Genomic DNA, 18,165 nt, shown 5'->3' on the forward strand with positions numbered 1-18,165 from the left:
TCACAACGTTTCGCTTACCACGTACAAAACAGCCGCTCTCCCCAGACGAAGCACTGCGTTCTTTAGTCCCAAATAACCAGTACCGAAAAAAAAAGAAACAAGAGACACACACGATGTGTGCTTCCCGTGAAAAAGGAACATAGGTGGCTTACGTGACGATTCGTAGCTAATGTAAGACTATTTCGCGGCTAAGCATCTTCGTCAGTCCTTAAAATAAGGGTACAGACTGCGCCCATCAAAACGAAAAAAGCCTATGCGACGCGCGCTCGCAAACCATACGCTACTCGGACAACATCGGTGCAGTGCTTAGTTCGTGAGCGAACGTAGTTACGTGAGCGAGGATCAGAGAATACTTTCTTATTTAAATGAAAAACACGGTGCGGTAGTCTAAACATTCTTGACACTTACCTCGCAAATGCAGGAGTTATCCGTTGCCTTCCAGTGATCGCGCTTTACTTGGGCTTCCCATCTCTTCCGTCGCTCTGGGTCCCGGGGGAAGCAAAAACAACGCAGTCCTTTACGCGTCGATCCGGCTCACTTGGGAACACAACAGCCCGTCATGTCGACACGATGCACTTGATAGCTTGTCAGTCATGCGGCTGAACACTGTCTAGCAAGTAGAAGCGTCCGCGAAGCATCCGCGCGCACTGTGCCTCAAACTCAGCACCGGCACCAAGCAATCGCAACGGCTCGCTGTGACACAATATGGCGTCGCAGCGAGAAAGCGGCGGCGCGGGGGCGGTCAAAGGCTGGCACCACCCTGAACGGCGGCGCTGGCATCGAGGCACCCTACGCCTGTGAGGAGAGGCGCGCCACCAAACGTGGAAACGTTTCTTTCCCCGCTGTATGCATGTTTTCTTTCTTTTTTTTTTTTTTTTCACGCAACTTTCATTGTGACGGCGTTACATTGAGAGGGACTCTTAAAGCGGATTGTTATGCTAACTTGAATTAATAAGTTGCACTTAAATACCGGGGCAGGTGAGCGAGAAAATACGCAATATCCAAGAACTGGTTCGGAACAGAAAAGGAAAAAAAAAAAAAAAAAACGAAGTATTTCGTTGCATCCCTTTCAGGCTCTTGGCACTCGCCGTGTGGGCACTTGTCATTGTGCTGTGCACATGCGTGGCCGTCGCGAGCTTTTCGGCGTATTATCGTCGTTGACTATCTGAGCGAAGCAAGCGCGGCTGATATCGGACGTTGTCCCCTCGGCCCTTTGCTTATTTCTGTGCAGCACTGACAAGGCGGTTGCACTCGCGAATAAGCTGAACCAGGCTTGCTTTTCAGGGAGCTTTAGACGAGTGGGTGCGAACGACTGCGTTCGGCTTACGTAGGCAAGCAAAGTTTGGGGTGCGCGAGCCGCTCGAGTCGACTCTGACGAGAAAATTGCGGCCACTGACCAAGTCAATGGTGAAAATAACACAGGGACGTTTCGGGAGTGTGATCAAGGAACCCGTACGGGTCCCGAAACGTCCCTGTGTCATTTTCACCATTGACTTGGTCAGTGACCGCAATTTCCTCGTCATCATGTTACCTGACCAGACGAACTTTCGTCGAACTCTTGACTACGAGTCGACTCTGCGTCGGGCCTTCCCCGGGAAAGTCGCCGTTCCAGTGAACCCCGCTCGAGCGGCCGAGCTCCGTGTTGCGGTTAGAGCGGCGGCCTTCAGATCGTTTCGGCAGAGAATTTCGGTACAAGGCCGGCTGCTTAGGCGAGCAGTGTGCTACCCCGTGTGTTCGTGCCCGCGGCTGTTGGAGCAACGGCTCCGTTCTGGAGCAACGCCCGTGTCTCTGGGCGGAGAAGGCGGCCGCGTGTGTCGGGGAGGGCTCGCGTAAAAAACGGCATCTTTGACTGCAAGGTCGCGAACCTCGGAGGAGCATAAATTCTCACGCGGGTCCTGGCCGGGAGGGGGAATCCATGGATGGGGCCGAGAAGGCGGAGAGCGCCGCTTTCTTCGGCGCCGCATCAACTACGCTCTGCCCTTCTTTTGCTTTTTGAGTGGAGGTAGAAAAAAAAAAAAAAGTCCTTGGCTGGGACTACTAGGATGAACCGCATCCTAGTAGTCCGGATGGATGGAGCTCCTTTTCCTGTGGGGCATGACCGCTCAAGGACACGAGTAGGGGGATCAGGAGTTGAACAAAAGGCAGCTCAGAGTCCGTGACACTGGAGGCTGTGTCTACAGATCCTTCACTGGTTATGCATTGGGTCTTTTTTGTGACAGTTTCCAAGGCCAGCCAACTTGAGCGTGGATGGCGCACTTTTTGTGTGTTCATTCTGCAATCAGTGTAGATGGATTATTCTCTTTTGAGACTTGGTCATATGGCACATCTGCTGTACGCAGGTTATCATTTCTTGAGATGGAACGCTAGGGTTTGCATTGCCTTCAATTCTCGTCTGTTTGTAGATTGCATCCATATCGTGACAAATGTTTGCGACGAAAGGAGTGCTATCCCAGATATATGGCACCTTCTTGGCTGTATGGCTGAGGCCAGGTAACTAACTCCACTTATGGGTTTCTGCAGGGCAAATAGTTTGTTTTTAGGTTTCTGTTAAAAACAGCATATTAACAGGCTTTCATGCGGACAGAGAGCTACTTGTCCTTTTTTTGACGATGTGCAGACATCTCTCGGGCGACTTTGGCAGAAACTCTCTCTAAATTTTGGTAGGTATCCCGGAGCCATTCATAGTCGTGAGCTACGTGCTGCCTCACAATAGGGGCACAATTTTCAGTTGAGTTCTATATTTCCAAAATATGAAAGTTCTGCACTCCAAGCTAATCTTAGCACCTTGACGAAGGTCCTGGAAACCTGTTCACACAGCAGTGTGACTATATTGGACTGATGCATAGTGCGCATACATTAATTAGCAGGGCACATAACACACCTAGCTTAGTGCAATGCTATACAGAATGAACACATCAGATGTATGCAAAATAGAGCTGATATCATTGAGAAAGCTCACAAATGAATACATCTACTTGTCCTATAAATTACTGTAGCGGACCTTTCTTTTGTCTACCATGTTGATGCTAACGTTATTCCTTAATGAACATTGACACAAACACGAAATAAAATATTGGATAGCAAATGTCATTATACATTCAAGTTTGCAAAATAGAGTAGTAATTGACACTTTGCAAAGTTCTGTGGCTTTGTACTCACGGAAAATAATGGGTGTATAGAAGCCATCCGAGCCCTGGTGAAGGAAAAGCTGTATATACTTCCTGTCCTTGTTAAAATATGTGGGATCAGTGTTTATAAACATAGCTCAGGCATCGTGCGGCTGCCAGTGCTTCCTGGTATTTTATATTTTTTTTCAGCATAATCATAGACTGTGCCTTACACGTTCTGTGTCCTATTTTATGGCCAGCAGCTCCACTGTAGGCCAAACAGTAGTGGGAGATTTTTTTTATGGGCCATGTGTGCCTCCTGGCGTGCGTTGAAACTACTATTTTTGGCTTGACTGTGCATGAAAGAGGCAGCGTAGTCTTGTATGTTATAGCTGAAAATCTTTGGAAGGAATGTAGTACAGTGCTATGCTTCAAACTTGCCTTTATTTATAATTTCATTTACTCAGATTAGTCTCGACCTCTCCCCCCTCCTTACCAATCTTTCTTTTTTATTTTGAAGAGAGAAAAAAATAAAGTCAATAGAACAAACAGGGATATAATAAAGTAAATATTTTTACTGGCATGAACCAAACACTGGTTTATTATGAACATTGGATATAACAAAGGTATTTTCATATTGGTTGTGACTTTGTTATTACTGGGTTTTTGACTGTCTGTAAGAAAGAAGTGTTTTGAACCTTCTCTTCTTCTCTTTTTCTCAGGTGAAAGTGATAAAGTTTTCCTACATGTGGACCATCAACAACTTCAGCTTCTGCCGGGAAGAGATGGGTGAAGTGCTCAAAAGCTCGACATTTTCTGCGGGGGCCAATGACAAGCTCAAATGGTAGGCCACCCTCCTCCCGTTCGTTTGCATCTTGTGGGCGTAGACGGGTTCTGCAGGCACCACTTGCGCTCACGACCAAAGCATTGTGCATAACATACTGAAAGTGGGAAGATTTTATGTAACATTATAGTTGTAACGTATAAAGATGTTATTTCATAGATGGCTTCACAGATAAACCAGTTCACGACGAAACATGTGAAGTGATTTTTATGCCCACGCTGCTTGTGTGGGTATGCCTGCTAAGTGTGAAATAGGGAATATCACAAGGTACTTTGCATTGCCCGTTTCACTTGTCAGAGAGCCACTGCTTCATCAGTGGTGCAACAACCACAGTGGCTGACGTTCGTCTCTAAAAAGAAACACGATTTAGTTTAGTGTGGTCTTGGCTCCTAAAGTAAAAACAAGAATGTCACTTATTTTTGCTACTCTGGACGGATTTAGATTAGTGCATAATGAGAGTGGAATTCTTTTTTTTTTTTTTCATTACTGCCTTTTGCTAAACTTGTTCTCTATTACACACATTTTTCACAAAAGACAGTAATTAAAAGCAGTCCAAAACATTGCACTTCTCGTGAATCTGGTAATGCAACTCTTAAAATTCTATTCTGCATTACACTGTGTACTACAGTGACTTGTGGCATTCTTGCTAAGCAGAGGATTACATTTACATGCAATGCTATATTCACAATTTTTATCTTGTCACCATTCAAAACACTTAAATGTACCAAGTTCTCTCTCCATACCACTGTGACTGTTGCTTCAGATGTTCTTGTGGCTTTATAAATATTTTCCTAAATGCAGACACAGTAAGCTTTTGTGCTCATGCATAATCATTGCAAATTGTAAGGCAATATTTCGTTTAATGGTCAACTTGCAACGTTGCAAAGCCGTCTCAAGCCACAAGGACAAAGATCAGGCAAGTCCATCTACTGTCCAGCATTTCGATGCTCGCTGAAAGGCTATGCTACTTTGAGCTCCTGTACACCGTAGCACCACACATTTCTCTTGTCTAAATGTTTGTATGTACGTGCTATACGTTACCAGAAAATGACCGCTCTGCCCTTCCTGCAGGTGCCTAAGGGTGAATCCTAAGGGGCTGGACGAGGAGAGCAAGGACTACCTGTCCCTGTACCTGCTGCTGGTGTCCTGCAACAAGAGTGAAGTCCGTGCCAAGTTCAAGTTTTCCATCCTCAACGCCAAGCGGGAAGAGACCAAGGCCATGGGTGAGCACTCTCTCTCACCCTTGCCCCTTCTTTGGGAGGCGTCTGTGAGCATGTTGACACGCAGCTGACCTCTTCACGATGCATGAAGCTTTAAAGAAGCACTGGCTCATATTTTCAAAGTTGTCGAGGCTCTACCATGCACTTCGCACACGAAATAGGATGACACTTGGCAGGATATGTGAATGGGTAAATACTTGAGACTGAAGTTGGTCTCCAAACGCTGGTATCATCGACATCATCACGATGTCACGACATAGGGCGAAATTTTGTGTTGAGCAATAAGGCAGGGTTGTGTTTAATGTTGGTCGTAAGAAAATGTGCATGCATTCTTTCTAGCTCGCATATGTCAACTGCAGAATTCACAGAAATGGAGCAAGCCAGTGTTTTCCGCAATCGTGGTCGTCCACATACCTGCAAACTTTCCCAAGTTATCCATAAAATTGACTAATTTGCACTCGTTTTAAGATTTTATGAATGTTGCATTAAATTTACTAAAATACAAAGTCTGGAAAAAATAAATTAAGCGTTGAAGCTAATTTATTGTATCTCTCTAGTGTCCCTTTAAACTGGTGGGAAATATTTAGCACCACCTTATATGGGACACTACAAGATGACAATTTGCAGTAGTCATTCGCCGTAGTTTAAAATTTTTCCGTAATTTCCTATAGTAATTTTCTTTCCATGTTTTGATGTGACGATGTCATGCTGAAATATTAGCTAAATGTGACGACAGTAGTTCATGCAAAATAAATGAGTGGCTGTACTCTTTCGCTTCCTGGACATCCATTTCAAACATTTTGACTTGCACGTCACTAAAGATTACATGTTGAAGCATGACATTGCCGCGAGAAATAACATTCGCTGCACATGTAGTACTTTTTCATTGATTTTGTACCTTGGCACGTGGTCATAATCATTTTTTACTAGAAGTCATTTGAAATGGTGCAGGTGCTTTGCCACTTTTTGGTTCTATGTCATGAGCATTTGATTTGTGTATCTATAAGCAAGACATGCTGTGCCGCGAGAACATTTTCAGGCACTCAACTGACATAGCATTGGCTGCGAGGTTGCTTTGCTGATGGATGTTTTGTGCGTCGTCTGTTCCTGCAGAGAGTCAAAGGGCGTACCGCTTTGTTCAAGGCAAGGATTGGGGCTTCAAGAAGTTTATTCGAAGAGACTTCTTGCTCGACGAGGCCAACGGACTCCTTCCTGACGACAAGCTTACTCTCTACTGTGAGGTGTGCAGACTACATCATCTGTTGCATGACTGATCTTATCACCGTTCAAGCATGCTGCTGGCTTGATAATCTCGGAGCTGTAGTCTATTGCACTTGCTGGAAGTTATGACTCATAAATGTAGATATAGATCACTTTGTTAAAACATGCCTACATACCAGATTATCTTTCTGTTGAGCCATCTTGCAATGCACACCGCGCCGATCTGGCGCCTGGAAACTAGCTTAATCTTGATCTGTTCTCCTGCAGCTCGAATAAACCTCATCCATTTTGTCTTCACATCAAGATTATTTATTCTGCATGATTGAAGCTGTGCAAAACTGAACAGCTCAATTCATAACCTGCATCTACAACCATCATTCCAGCATCATTAGAATCATGCGTGGCATCTTCATTGAACATATTGCATAGGCACTGAGCCATTTCACTTTTCTCTTTCACAAGCACATCTATAAGCCATGGTCATTTTGTCTTCAGCTTCAAACCCTTAAGTTTTAGTTGCATCTCGTCGCACGCTGTCTTCAGCTTGAAACCCTTAAGTTTTAGTTGCATCTCGTCGCACGCTGTCTTCAGCTTGAAACCCTTAAGTTTTAGTTGCATCTCGTCGCACGCTGTCCTTTAATCCGTCGGCGCCGTCTCATGCTATTCTCCCGGCGTTTCAATTATGTTTCTCCCGGCGTTTCTTAAAGATGTATAATGATGTCCATTCTTTCCTGCTTTTGTTCCATGTGCCAGTTGTTTTCTTTCCTGTATAACACAAAGATGCACATTTTTTCCCCCATGTTCCCTGTATATAATAGCTGCTCCACCTCTCCTCTACCTACCACCTTTGTATATTTTCCCGTGTTTATAAGTTACCGTACTGTGTTGCTCCAATACCTGTTAACTTCCCTTACTCAATACTTCCTTCGTGGGGCCTGTGAGGTGTGTCTGGGCTCAACTGTGGGCACACTTTTTCTTAGAAAAGTTGTGCACCTGTCGCTAGGCATTTCAATAAACTGTAGCTTTGAAGCGTGTTGGCATGCACATGTGCCCGCCTATTGACGGGCAGATATTGGCACATGCACTTACAACAGCCTGAATCTTCAATCTAAATTCTCAGTGCGTTACGTATACCAAGGAATAGCACTCTAGAGATGTTCTTTCAGCTGACTTCTCCTTTTTTTCTCTTTATTAAATCTCCTCCATCCTTTTCTCATCTTACTGTGCCATATTAATTCTGACTAGCCGTAATTTACGGTTGCCCCTTCATCAGTTTCTGTTCCAAGTGTCTTGCAGTCGTATCCTGTTCTCTGATCCACTTAACAGTTAGCAAGAGCTTTTCTAGGCATGCATGCATGAACTATGTAACATAGGCTTCTGATAAGATGCATACATTTTGACGATCTCTTCATGTTCATTTTAAAAGGACCCTCATTGTAGAGGCACTGAAGATTCATTTCAAATTATTCACTGTGCACCCACTTTGCATAGATGCTGCAATATTCTGTCTTCTCTATACCTGTAAATGTCGCACATTGGAGAAGTTAGTCTTGCATTAATGTTGTCCTGTTTTTCCCCTCTTGTCCACCTTCAAGGTGAGCGTTGTTGCGGACTCTGTGAACATCTCTGGGCAGAATAACGCCATCCAGTTCAAGGTCCCTGAGTGCCGGTTGTCTGACGACTTTGGGCACCTCTTTGAGAGCCAGAAGTTTAGCGACGTCATCCTGAGCGTCAACGGCCGGGAATTCTATGCGCACAAGGCCATCCTTGCTGGTAAGGCTGCCTTTTGTGGTTCACACTGCTGTGGCAACAAATCAATTTGCCAGAGTGGTGCATGCTTATTCTGAGGGCAAACAGACGGCCTGTCCTGTCACCACTCTGTATTCTCAGTTTCTTCAAACTTGTTCTGGAGGTGCCACTGCTTTCTTACCTTGTGCACAGATTTGTCGTGTGGTGCACTTGCTTGCTATTGATATTGAAAAGATAAATATTTTGCACTTCATGGCAAAACTGTGGCTTCACCGTGTCATGTGTAAACTCCCTGTATACAGCTGGGCTGACTTGTAATCGGTGCTCAGTTAATGCAAACGGAAGCTGTGTGACTGTTGTGTAGCGTGCAGTTATTTCTATGGGTTCTACAGGCTTATACAGGGTGTCCCACATAACTTTAGCCAAACTTTAAAAATATGCAAATGCCACCTAGCTCAATGGAACCACGGTAATACTGTTTGCGGTCGCTGAGAGATACTCAGAATATTTTTTGCATTCCGCCTAATTCGATAATTAGTCTTAATTAATTAATCAACTTCTAAACTATTAATATTAGATGAAATTAGAAAACAGTAGAGCAACATGAAAAACTCACGATACAGCTTTCTGTTGCTCAATACGTGCTACATAAAAGTGTTTTTCCGTGCGTGAAAGAAGCCCGCGAATACACGCAAAATTGCCGCGCGACTGGCCGCTTGAAGCACTTTTCGTGTATTCGCAGGCTTCTTTCACGCTCGGAAAAACTTTTATGTAGCACGTATTGAGCAACAGAAAGCTGTTTCGGGAGTTTTTCATGTTGCTCTACTGTTTTCTCATTTCATCTAATTTTAATAGTTTAGAAGTTGATTAATTAATTAAGGCCAATTACCGAATTGGGCGGAATGCAAAAAATATTTTGAGTATCTCTAAGCGACCGCAAACACCATTACCGTGGTTCTGTTGAGCTAGGTGGCATTTGCATATTTTTAAAGTTTGGCTAAAGTTACGTGGGGACAGGACCCTGTATATATAATCATGCCAAGATGCTGAGAGGCCACAGTAGATCTGCAGAAGGCCTTTTGCTAGCCGAAGGAACTCCACTTCTGTTCCGTTTGCATATACTTAACTTAATCACGTATTTTATTTTTTGCTGACATCTGCATGTATACTTATAACAAATAATGGATATAATGAATGTATTTTCATTGCCGATGCAACTTTGTTATAACAAGGTTCGACTGTATCCACAAGACTTTGCAAATAAAACAAGCATAATGAGCTCGGTAACTTGTGCTTAAGCACATTGGCAATCACTTCATTAGGGCCAAAAAACGTCATTAGATACAACATTCACAGCATCAGAAGACAAAAAGATGGCCTTGCTGTCTGAAACAAAATGTATTCATTGTGCTCTGTACACATGCTTGCTTACTGTACACACAGACTGTCACAGAGCTCTATCATGCACTGAAGTTTAAAAAAAGACGAAGCATCTTACGCAAGTAAGACCTAGTTGCATGTTGTTCAGAGTTCAGGTAAGAGACAGCCAGTAATTTAATTCTTGACATCCATATAGATAATTAAAGGTAATTAGCTAGCTTGTTAATTGTTGTAATCATGAAGACTTCAATTAGGGAGTTGTAGATTATCGTAACAGACATCAAAATGTCTGTTAATGCACATTGCATGCTTACTTTTTTCAGCAAGAAAGCCCGCAAAATATGAAAAATTCCATGCGACTGTGTACTCGTGCACATGAGATAGCAGCACCGTGAAACAGTCTCAGTGGGAAAGCAAGCTGCTCTTCTGTTAGTGGGTCAAGCAGCAATGACAGCACCCGTGTTCTTTAAACAATGCGCAAACAACTGTTGGCAATTATCAAGATCAAGGAAGTTCACTGTCCTAAACTGCGAGCCTGAGATGAACAGCTTGATTTCCCACAGACTGTTTGATATCGCCTCTATTGCATGTGCGTGGGTGTGCAGTCGCGTGGTATTTTTTGGATTTCGCGGGCTTTCTTTATTTGCCTCATTTTGACGTTTTTTATGATCATCTACTGCTGCCTAATTGATGTCTTGACAATTAGAATAAAAAGTTTAATAATTATTTTGATGAAATAATTGGATGTCAAGGAATTAATAATTACTGGTGGTTTCTCCACAAGGCTGTAAACATGTGCTTTGTCTTAATCATGTAGCATACCTGCCAAGTCTCTCGGATTACCCGGGAGACACCCGGATTTGGACTATTTCTCCCGGTTGTACGGTTGACAGGAAAATCTCCAAAAATTGCACTTGTGTCCTGTTTCTATCCGCGTCCAGCGCTTTGTCAGGCCACATTGGCAAAAGGAATCCAACCCAATCCAATCCAGTTGGAAGTTAATCGCGCAAAACATTGTTAAAAAAAGAAGTAGGGAAACCTTATACATGCTCTGTTTTGTTTACCGCGGAGCCGCTCCTTACTCTGACGGGGTTGTTGAGTGCCCCTAGTGGCCCTAGTCTCATTAAGCTAGTGAGCGAATGCCGCCTTCTGTGACTAACAACACTAGACTCTCCATCGTTCTCCTCTGCGTCAGCCGCTCTGGCATTGCGAAGGTCAGTCATGGCTTTAAAATCAAGGAGCGCTAGCGCAAAAAGTGTCTTCAAGTATTTTTAATGGAGTGCTCAGCCGAAGTGACGCTGGGTGTTTTGTTGATACCACAGTGCAATGCAGAGTACGAGCGGCAATTTAACATTGGGAAAAATACCAGGACGCAGTGCCGCTCGACCATGCGTCGCTCGTCTAAGACGCTGGGAATCTTGTCCTCGCAAAATTTGAAAGAAATGGAATTTCTTACAATCAAACGTTCTCTGAATTTTTGAACACCCGCCCTGGTTGCTTAGTGGTTTTGGCATTGCACTGCTATGCACGAGTTCGCGGGATCAAATCTGGGCTGGGCGGCCGCATTTAGTTGGGGCGAAATGCAAAAACGCCTGTGTGCTGTCCATTGGGTGCATGTTAAAGAACCCGAGCTGGTCAAAATTAATCCAGAGTTCCCCACTACGGCGTGCCTCATAATCAGATGGTGGTTGTGGGATGCAAGACACGAGAATTTAAGTTTTAGAGAATTTTTGAAGGCAAAATAAGCAACAATGAAATGCTTGCAAAAGTGAGACCTTGATGGTCATGTGGTCATTTGTATATCTATGAATAAAATTGTAATGAAGTTCTCCCGTCAGTACTTGCAAATATAGACGTTGGGGGGGGGGGGGGGTGCACCCGACTGCCCCCCCCCCCCCCCCAGGTCAAAAGATTTCCCAGATTTAGTTTCTTCTAACTTGGCAGGTATGATGTAAAATGACCCATGTTTTTTAAAGCTGTACAGCTGCTCTATACAGGCTGTTCCAGCCTGGAAGGTCATATGATGAAGTGCAAACATAATGTTGGTAACCATAGCACATACAGCAATTGGTGCAAAAGTCCGAGAATGAGTACACAGCAACATAAATAAACCTTATGCTACTGAACATTGGCATTCTCGAAAGGTAAACGAAGATCATTAATAGGACTAAAGTAATGCTGCGGCCTTGCAAGGTCAGTGTACAATGCTCCTTTGTGAACAGCCTTACTTTGAAAACCATACCAAGAACAGCAACATTACCGAAATCCTGGTGGTGGTACTGGCCGATATTGTTCTGCATGAGCCAAGTTAATTAAATGGAAGTTGCGTTAATGTACTGTTGATGTCATTGTACTGAGTGTACCAAAGCTGCAGGCCTGTTGCTGACCTAGTATAAGGTTTAGGGGGAAACCTTTTTCTTGGCCTCTGATGTGCTCTTCTCCCGTGTGCGTGCAGCCCGCTCTCCGGTATTTGCGGCCATGTTTGAGCACGAAATGGAAGAGAAGAAGCAGAATCGAGTGGAAATCACAGACATGGACCACGAGGTGCTGCGGGAAATGCTGCGGTTCATCTACACTGGCCGAGCGCCCAACCTTGACAAGATGGCCGATGACCTCCTGGCTGCCGCTGACAAGGTGAGGCCCATCTCTCCTAAGCATCCACACCCTAAACCCAGTTTACACTCTTTCGGGCATATCTTTGTCCGTGCCCACCAATGATCGTCATCTCCCTTGCGTGCCTTTTCTTTCTTTAGCTCTGCGCACTTGGTACTTCCAGCTGATTAAAGGCATGTGCATTATCAGCATCACATAGTATTCTTGACAGGAAAGTAGCAAGCGCAGTTTTTGAGAAAGGAACGGGAAGCACGACATTTGACGATTATTGTTGTGGGGTAAAAAATATGCCCTAAAGGGTGTAAACTGTTTTTAGAGTGTAGGAGACACGAGTTTGAACTTACACAGCATTGTGCAGTAGTGCATCACGTTTAGTCATTCTCGTTGCTTCGTTGAAGGGCCACATTTTCTGCCAACTGCTGAAAGTTGTCCTGGCTTATATCACAATACATTGCACAAATTCTAGATTTCTGATTCACTAGCTTTTCCACTTCTTCATTGGTTCTCAACTAATATGCATAGATAGTTTGTTCAAAAATTATTTGTGCTGTCTTCTTTTTCAAGGTTTAACAAGTGCACGCCTTAAACTGGACAAAAGAGGTAGACTCCGGACAAGACTTCTCTTATTGTCGCTTCTTAAGGTGTGTGCTTATTAAACTTGCAAGTATGAAGCAACTGGCCCAGCAGTATGTTCTGTCATCATTTGTTTTGCGTGTGTGTTTTGTGTGTGTGCAACAATAATGACGCTTGAAGTGTTCTTGCTTTGCACGCAGTACGCCCTGGAACGGTTAAAAGTCATGTGTGAGGAGGCCCTGTGCTCGAACCTGTCTGTTGAAACAGCTGCGGAGGTGCTCATTCTGGCTGACATGCACAGCGCAGACCAGCTGAAGGCTCATGCAATTGACTTCATCAACACGTGAGCATCTCAGCTGACCTCCTTGGCAGTGGATTGCCAGTGCTTTACTTTTGTATGGTCACTTCATGGCCCATGTCATGAACAGCAACCATATACAGGCCTCAACTTGCAACCTGAGGATAGGGTTCCCAGGGGCTAAGTGTTGGAGTATTAAGGTTATGAGTGAAGTGGTACCTAAACATCAGCCATGCACATGAGACGCATCTACGCTCATGCTGCTTAACTAGTAATGTATGTTGTCTTACCTGTTTCTCATTGCAGTTTAGACTAATATTGCATGCAAGTAGCCACAGCCTGTGCAGTAGCATAGTTTTCTTTTTAATCTGGCCAATATATTACCATTCATCATGTGTGGAACCTCTATGTATTTAATCCACAAGTTGGCAGCTAAACTGTGTCCACTGCTGCCAATGTGATTAATTGCATCCGTGGCTTATAAGTAATTCAGGGAATGGTAGAACAGCCATGAGCTTCAGTTTTTCCTTGCTGCTGTAAGAAAGCACTTGTGCCAACTAGTGTGAAGTCAGCAACACATCATCAATGTATTTCCCCTCGAACAGTCCCAAGAACTTTCTGCATTTCTGAGCTTTCTGCGCTCTGATTTTGTGAACACGACATTTCTCAGCTTGGGCTTGTGTTTAATCTGCGGCTTCTATGCTCGGCTGTCCTATTGCAAAAACGGGTGCAGTAAGCAGTCTTCATTTTGTGGAGGCAAATATTTGCAATACTATTTATAAATTATGTATGTGCGTTACGTAAAAAGCTGGTCTTCCAATCAATTTGTTTAGGCAGTAGTGCCTTGTATCGCCTATACCTTTTATTATACTGTTTTTATGTTTCATAATTATATTCATTGCGCACCATCACGTCATTGTCATGATTTTATTAGTTTTGCCTGTTTTACGCGCCTTTAGTGTGCAGGATTTTAGGCCCCCTTTACAGCCACCATACACTTACCCACTGTCATTGATCACACCATTGCTCACTCAGTACACCACGTCTTGGCGCTCTTTGGCCGCAGCTGGCCCTTGCATCACAAAACATAATCATCATCACCATCCAATCAATTTGTTCTTGTCTTGAAGTACACATTCGGTCCCTCCATTTACAGTGTGCATAGAGATCATTCTCCTCTTGCAATAATTCTGCAAAAGCAGCATTTAAATTCTGCTAGAATCCATTAGAAATTCAAAAAGAAATTCTGCTATGACTAGTCTAAATGAGAAGTATGGCTAAATATAGTAAAGAAGCATTTTTTTAAACATGCAAGTATTGATTACGATTGTGATGCAGCCTTTCTTTCCAAGAAAGGCAGGTATGTGACATTTCTCCAAGTAGGCAGCAAAATACTTATATTGTGGAACTCATAGAATAGGTCCCATACTGCAAAGTATAAAATGTGCCAGAAGAGGTGTATGAGCAGGAATTTTGTTACATTTCTAGCAAAGAAGAGAGGGAGATTCTATTAAACCGCTACAAACCACCAAGTACATTTGTGAATCTGCTGAAAATGGGCTCTGATAGGCTTTTTCACAACCACAAAAGTCTACTACAGTGGCAATAGTCACCGACCGATTTTCCGGACTTCGCGTGGACCAAAAAATAGTCATAAAAACTCGTTCACCCTAAAAGTAAAATTTATTAGGCTTAGTGTGTAATAAAAAAATCTAATAATGCCTGCCTCATACTACGCTTGGAGGCAAGCAGATTTGTTTGTATTTGCGCAAGACTGACATGGTCTCCGAATACGGCGGGCAAGAGCGTTACTGCGGTAACCGGTTTGGCGAGCTCTTTTAGCAGAAATCGAAGAAATGAGCCCCGTTCGCACCACATGGCTCTCGTGAAGGCACAGGAGTTGGCGCCGATCACACAAATGCGAAGCCGCATAAACACTCAAAGATGCGATGTCTCCGAGGCACGTGCACCGCGTGCAAAATAGCAACTGAAAGAAAAAATTAAAAAAAAGCGGATCTTGCAAAGTCATGACGATAGTGCTGACCGAAAAAAAGAATGAAAAAAGAAAAGGTGCCGTCCCCTGTAGCGTTTTGTCCGCTAAGGAAGAGTGGGCATAGCCTCCGAGACCGGAGAATGGCACGCACCTCCCAATTTTGGAAGCTGTAGAGCGGGCCACTGGAAGCTAAGCCTGGGCAAGCCAGCAGAAAATTCAACATGGCTGCCTCCAGGCTCGACTAGCGTCGTGGGAGCAAGCGATTTAGTGTGGAAAATCGAACTTTGGGGCCTGAATTCATCCGAAAACTCGATCATGAAAATACATTAGCTGTATGGGAACCCTGATGGTGCATTTATGAATTCCAGAATATCCAACAAGTCCAAATTTTTGGAGTTAGAAAAAAATCCATCGGCGGGACTGTACTGACTGTGTACGGTGGACGCGAACTTGGGCAGTTTTATTCATGCTTTTGTGGCCATGCCCATGCTAAGGATGAACCTATATTCAGTGTAAATTCAGCAACAAGGCTACCTTGTCATTGTACTTACAGTTGAACTGTTCCAAGAACTTCCTGCAAACTGAAGTTATAGTACTGCATTTTGTTCTAAACAACAGCATCAAGACGGTTGCATGAAGTGACCGTGTGTGTTTGTAGCCAATTTGGTGGATTCGTGGGCGAGTGCTGACTGTGGTGGTTGCGGCCTGTGTGGCTCTTGCCAGCAGGCATGCCACAGATGTGATGGAGACTGCGGGCTGGAAGACCATGATCCACCGGCAGCCGCACCTGATCGCCGAGGCCTTCCGGGCACTGGCCACCCAGCAGATCCCACCCATAGGGCCACCCCGCAAGCGCATCAAGCAGTCCTAGGGATCGCCACCCAGCACAGGTAAGGTTGCTTGCACTTGGCATGCTTGCGTGTCTTCCCCCACAGAGGCACCCAAGCCTCGATGTCCCTTTGGCGTCACATCAACTGTTTCTAAACTGCTTACTCGAGTATAGTTGCCACTTGAATTTTTACTTATACAGTGCAGTCCACTTATAACGATACCACATATAACAATATATTGGTTATAAGGATGAGTCGACTTAACAGTATCAAGTTATGCATTAGGGCTATGAGAAAAAAACATATATTGATCAGTTATTCACTGCATATCGGATATAACGATCAAAATTTTGCTTCTGCGCAGCATTTTTCATTCAGAATAATAGTGAAATTTGCTTTCTTGAGTTGTCGTTAACCGATACGGAGTGAAAAGTTTGCCTACGCGAGTTCGTATCTGGCGCCATTACCGCGCGGCGCATCTCGCTCGCACACCTATTGTGAAAGCCACAGAGAGCATCGCAAGTTGGCGCAGTGTGCACAAGATGGCGCCAGCTGCTCCGCATCGCTAAATGCATTGCTGGCGGTCGTGCGCTAGTAATGTTGGTCGTGCGAGCGTCCATAGAAGAGGAGGTGAGCGAGAAAAAAAAAACATAAGCTCTTTCTCAGCAAGTGCGGAAATGCGCCGTGGAAGCGAAGCGGAAGGTGAGCCGACAAATCGCTAAGCTGCGTCTCTCGAGACAAAACTGCAAATTTTGCTAGACTCGAAGAAGTACAATCGCATAGTCAATGTTGTCGGCGATTATGAAAACTGGGAGCGCCACGATCATGAAGGCTAGAAGCAGTGGCCATGCCGATCAAAGGAAAAGGCGCCCTTTGTGCACCAGGACGAAACCCCTCTGGGCACGGTGGAAGCCGCTGACATTACCGAACTCTGGGAGCACGTCGCTACCGACGATGAAATAGGTGGTGCTTTGATGGAGGAGTTTCTGAGTGCAGATAGTGCTGCGTCTTTCTGCGAAGAGATCTCCAACGGGGCGAACGTTGTCGCGATAGACGGTGGCGTTGTGCAACGGTGGCGACGACAGCAGTGGCAGTGACAACGATATTGACAATGGCCCATCTTTGACACCAACCCCGATGTTCATCCAAAGTGCAATGGCGTCGATCGAGTCGCTCATTGATTTAATGCACGCTAAATTATAGCCGCCAGTGTTCGCGCAGCAGCTGGACGCGATGCACACGGTGTTGTCAATCCGAAGCTTCTGCAAAAGCAAGTGCAGATTTCTATTCCAGCGCGCTGACCGATTGAGGCGCTATTTAGAATGATATAAACGTTTTATTCTATCTACAACGTCGATATCTTATCGCAAGTGTCAAATTTGGTTTCGGAACTACAAAGGTATATTCAGCAGTTGTTTTTTTTTTTTTTTTTACGACAGTCCAGATATAGCGATGATTGCTTATAACGATGTGATTTTTTTGCATTTTTTGATATCGTTATAAGTGGACTGCACTGTATAGCTATCATCTTGCTTCTAGTTGCAGTTTTCAACACTACATGGCAGCACTTGTCAATGATAGTGGCATTGTGTGAATAGTCTTTCCCTATATTATGGGCTGCTTGAATGCTTGCATCGGAAGCATCGCTACCTGCGTGCTGCATTTCTGGGGAGTTTGGTAGTTTTCATAATTTTCTGTGTACAGGAAGGGTTAACAACCAAGCTCATCAGTGAACAACTTTTGCTCAGCAATTTTCGTGGTGTTGCAAGTTTTCTTGACCCCTTGCTCATCAGTTTTAAGCTTTCTGATGTGCTGCACACCTTATACCTCTTGACAGAAATCAGTTCCTGTCCAAAACTTGCAGAACTCTTTCGACAATCAGCAGGGCCAAGGAAGCTAACTCTTTTCACTTTAACAAGTGCATGTCATTAATTCTCGCCATATGGCACAACATCTTGTTTTTGCAAGTCACGCTTTTGAATTGTTGTCCTTGCTGGAAAGGAGCATTAGCTAGTAGGCTACAAATTTTGCACGCAGTGTCACACTTAGGCTACATTGACATGGCAGTAATTTCATCATGAAAAAAAAAAAAAAGTGCTGAAGCACACAGAATGGAAACAGTGCTATCTACAAACTGTGGTGTTTGTGTTGAGTGCATTATGTGAGAAAAGGACACCAAAACACACAAAATCTAAGATGCAAGAAAAAATCACATCATCTCACCCTACGGGCAACCATGGTGGGATGCGAAAGCATCGCGGGGGGTGCGCCTCGAGTTTCCGTTTCGTTTCACGTACACGACGGGCGCTTTATACTGCGCCGCAACACTTGCGCCGC

At 44.3% G+C, this 18,165-nt stretch overlaps 1 protein-coding gene across 5 annotated transcripts in view; it reads left to right on the plus strand.

Moving 5' to 3' along the window:
• The window catches only part of LOC119455359 (protein roadkill), a 154,680-nt gene that overhangs the window by 133,844 nt on the left and 2,671 nt on the right, over nucleotides 1–18,165 (plus strand). For 4 of the 5 annotated variants that reach the window (XM_049668722.1, XM_049668721.1, XM_037716743.2 and 1 more), the window contains 7 exons: nucleotides 3,830–3,951; nucleotides 5,023–5,174; nucleotides 6,285–6,412; nucleotides 7,988–8,165; nucleotides 11,977–12,155; nucleotides 12,908–13,050; nucleotides 15,722–15,888. In XM_049668722.1, coding sequence (XP_049524679.1) covers nucleotides 3,830–3,951; nucleotides 5,023–5,174; nucleotides 6,285–6,412; nucleotides 7,988–8,165; nucleotides 11,977–12,155; nucleotides 12,908–13,050; nucleotides 15,722–15,869 — 1,050 coding nt within the window. In that variant the 3' untranslated portion in view covers nucleotides 15,870–15,888. The remainder of the gene's footprint in view (nucleotides 1–3,829; nucleotides 3,952–5,022; nucleotides 5,175–6,284; nucleotides 6,413–7,987; nucleotides 8,166–11,976; nucleotides 12,156–12,907; nucleotides 13,051–15,721; nucleotides 15,889–18,165) is intronic. The other variant, XM_037716745.2, reaches the window with a different exon arrangement.

Source organism: Dermacentor silvarum, chromosome 6 (assembly GCF_013339745.2).
Source record: "Dermacentor silvarum isolate Dsil-2018 chromosome 6, BIME_Dsil_1.4, whole genome shotgun sequence".
Classification (NCBI taxonomy): Eukaryota; Metazoa; Arthropoda; class Arachnida; order Ixodida; family Ixodidae; genus Dermacentor; species Dermacentor silvarum.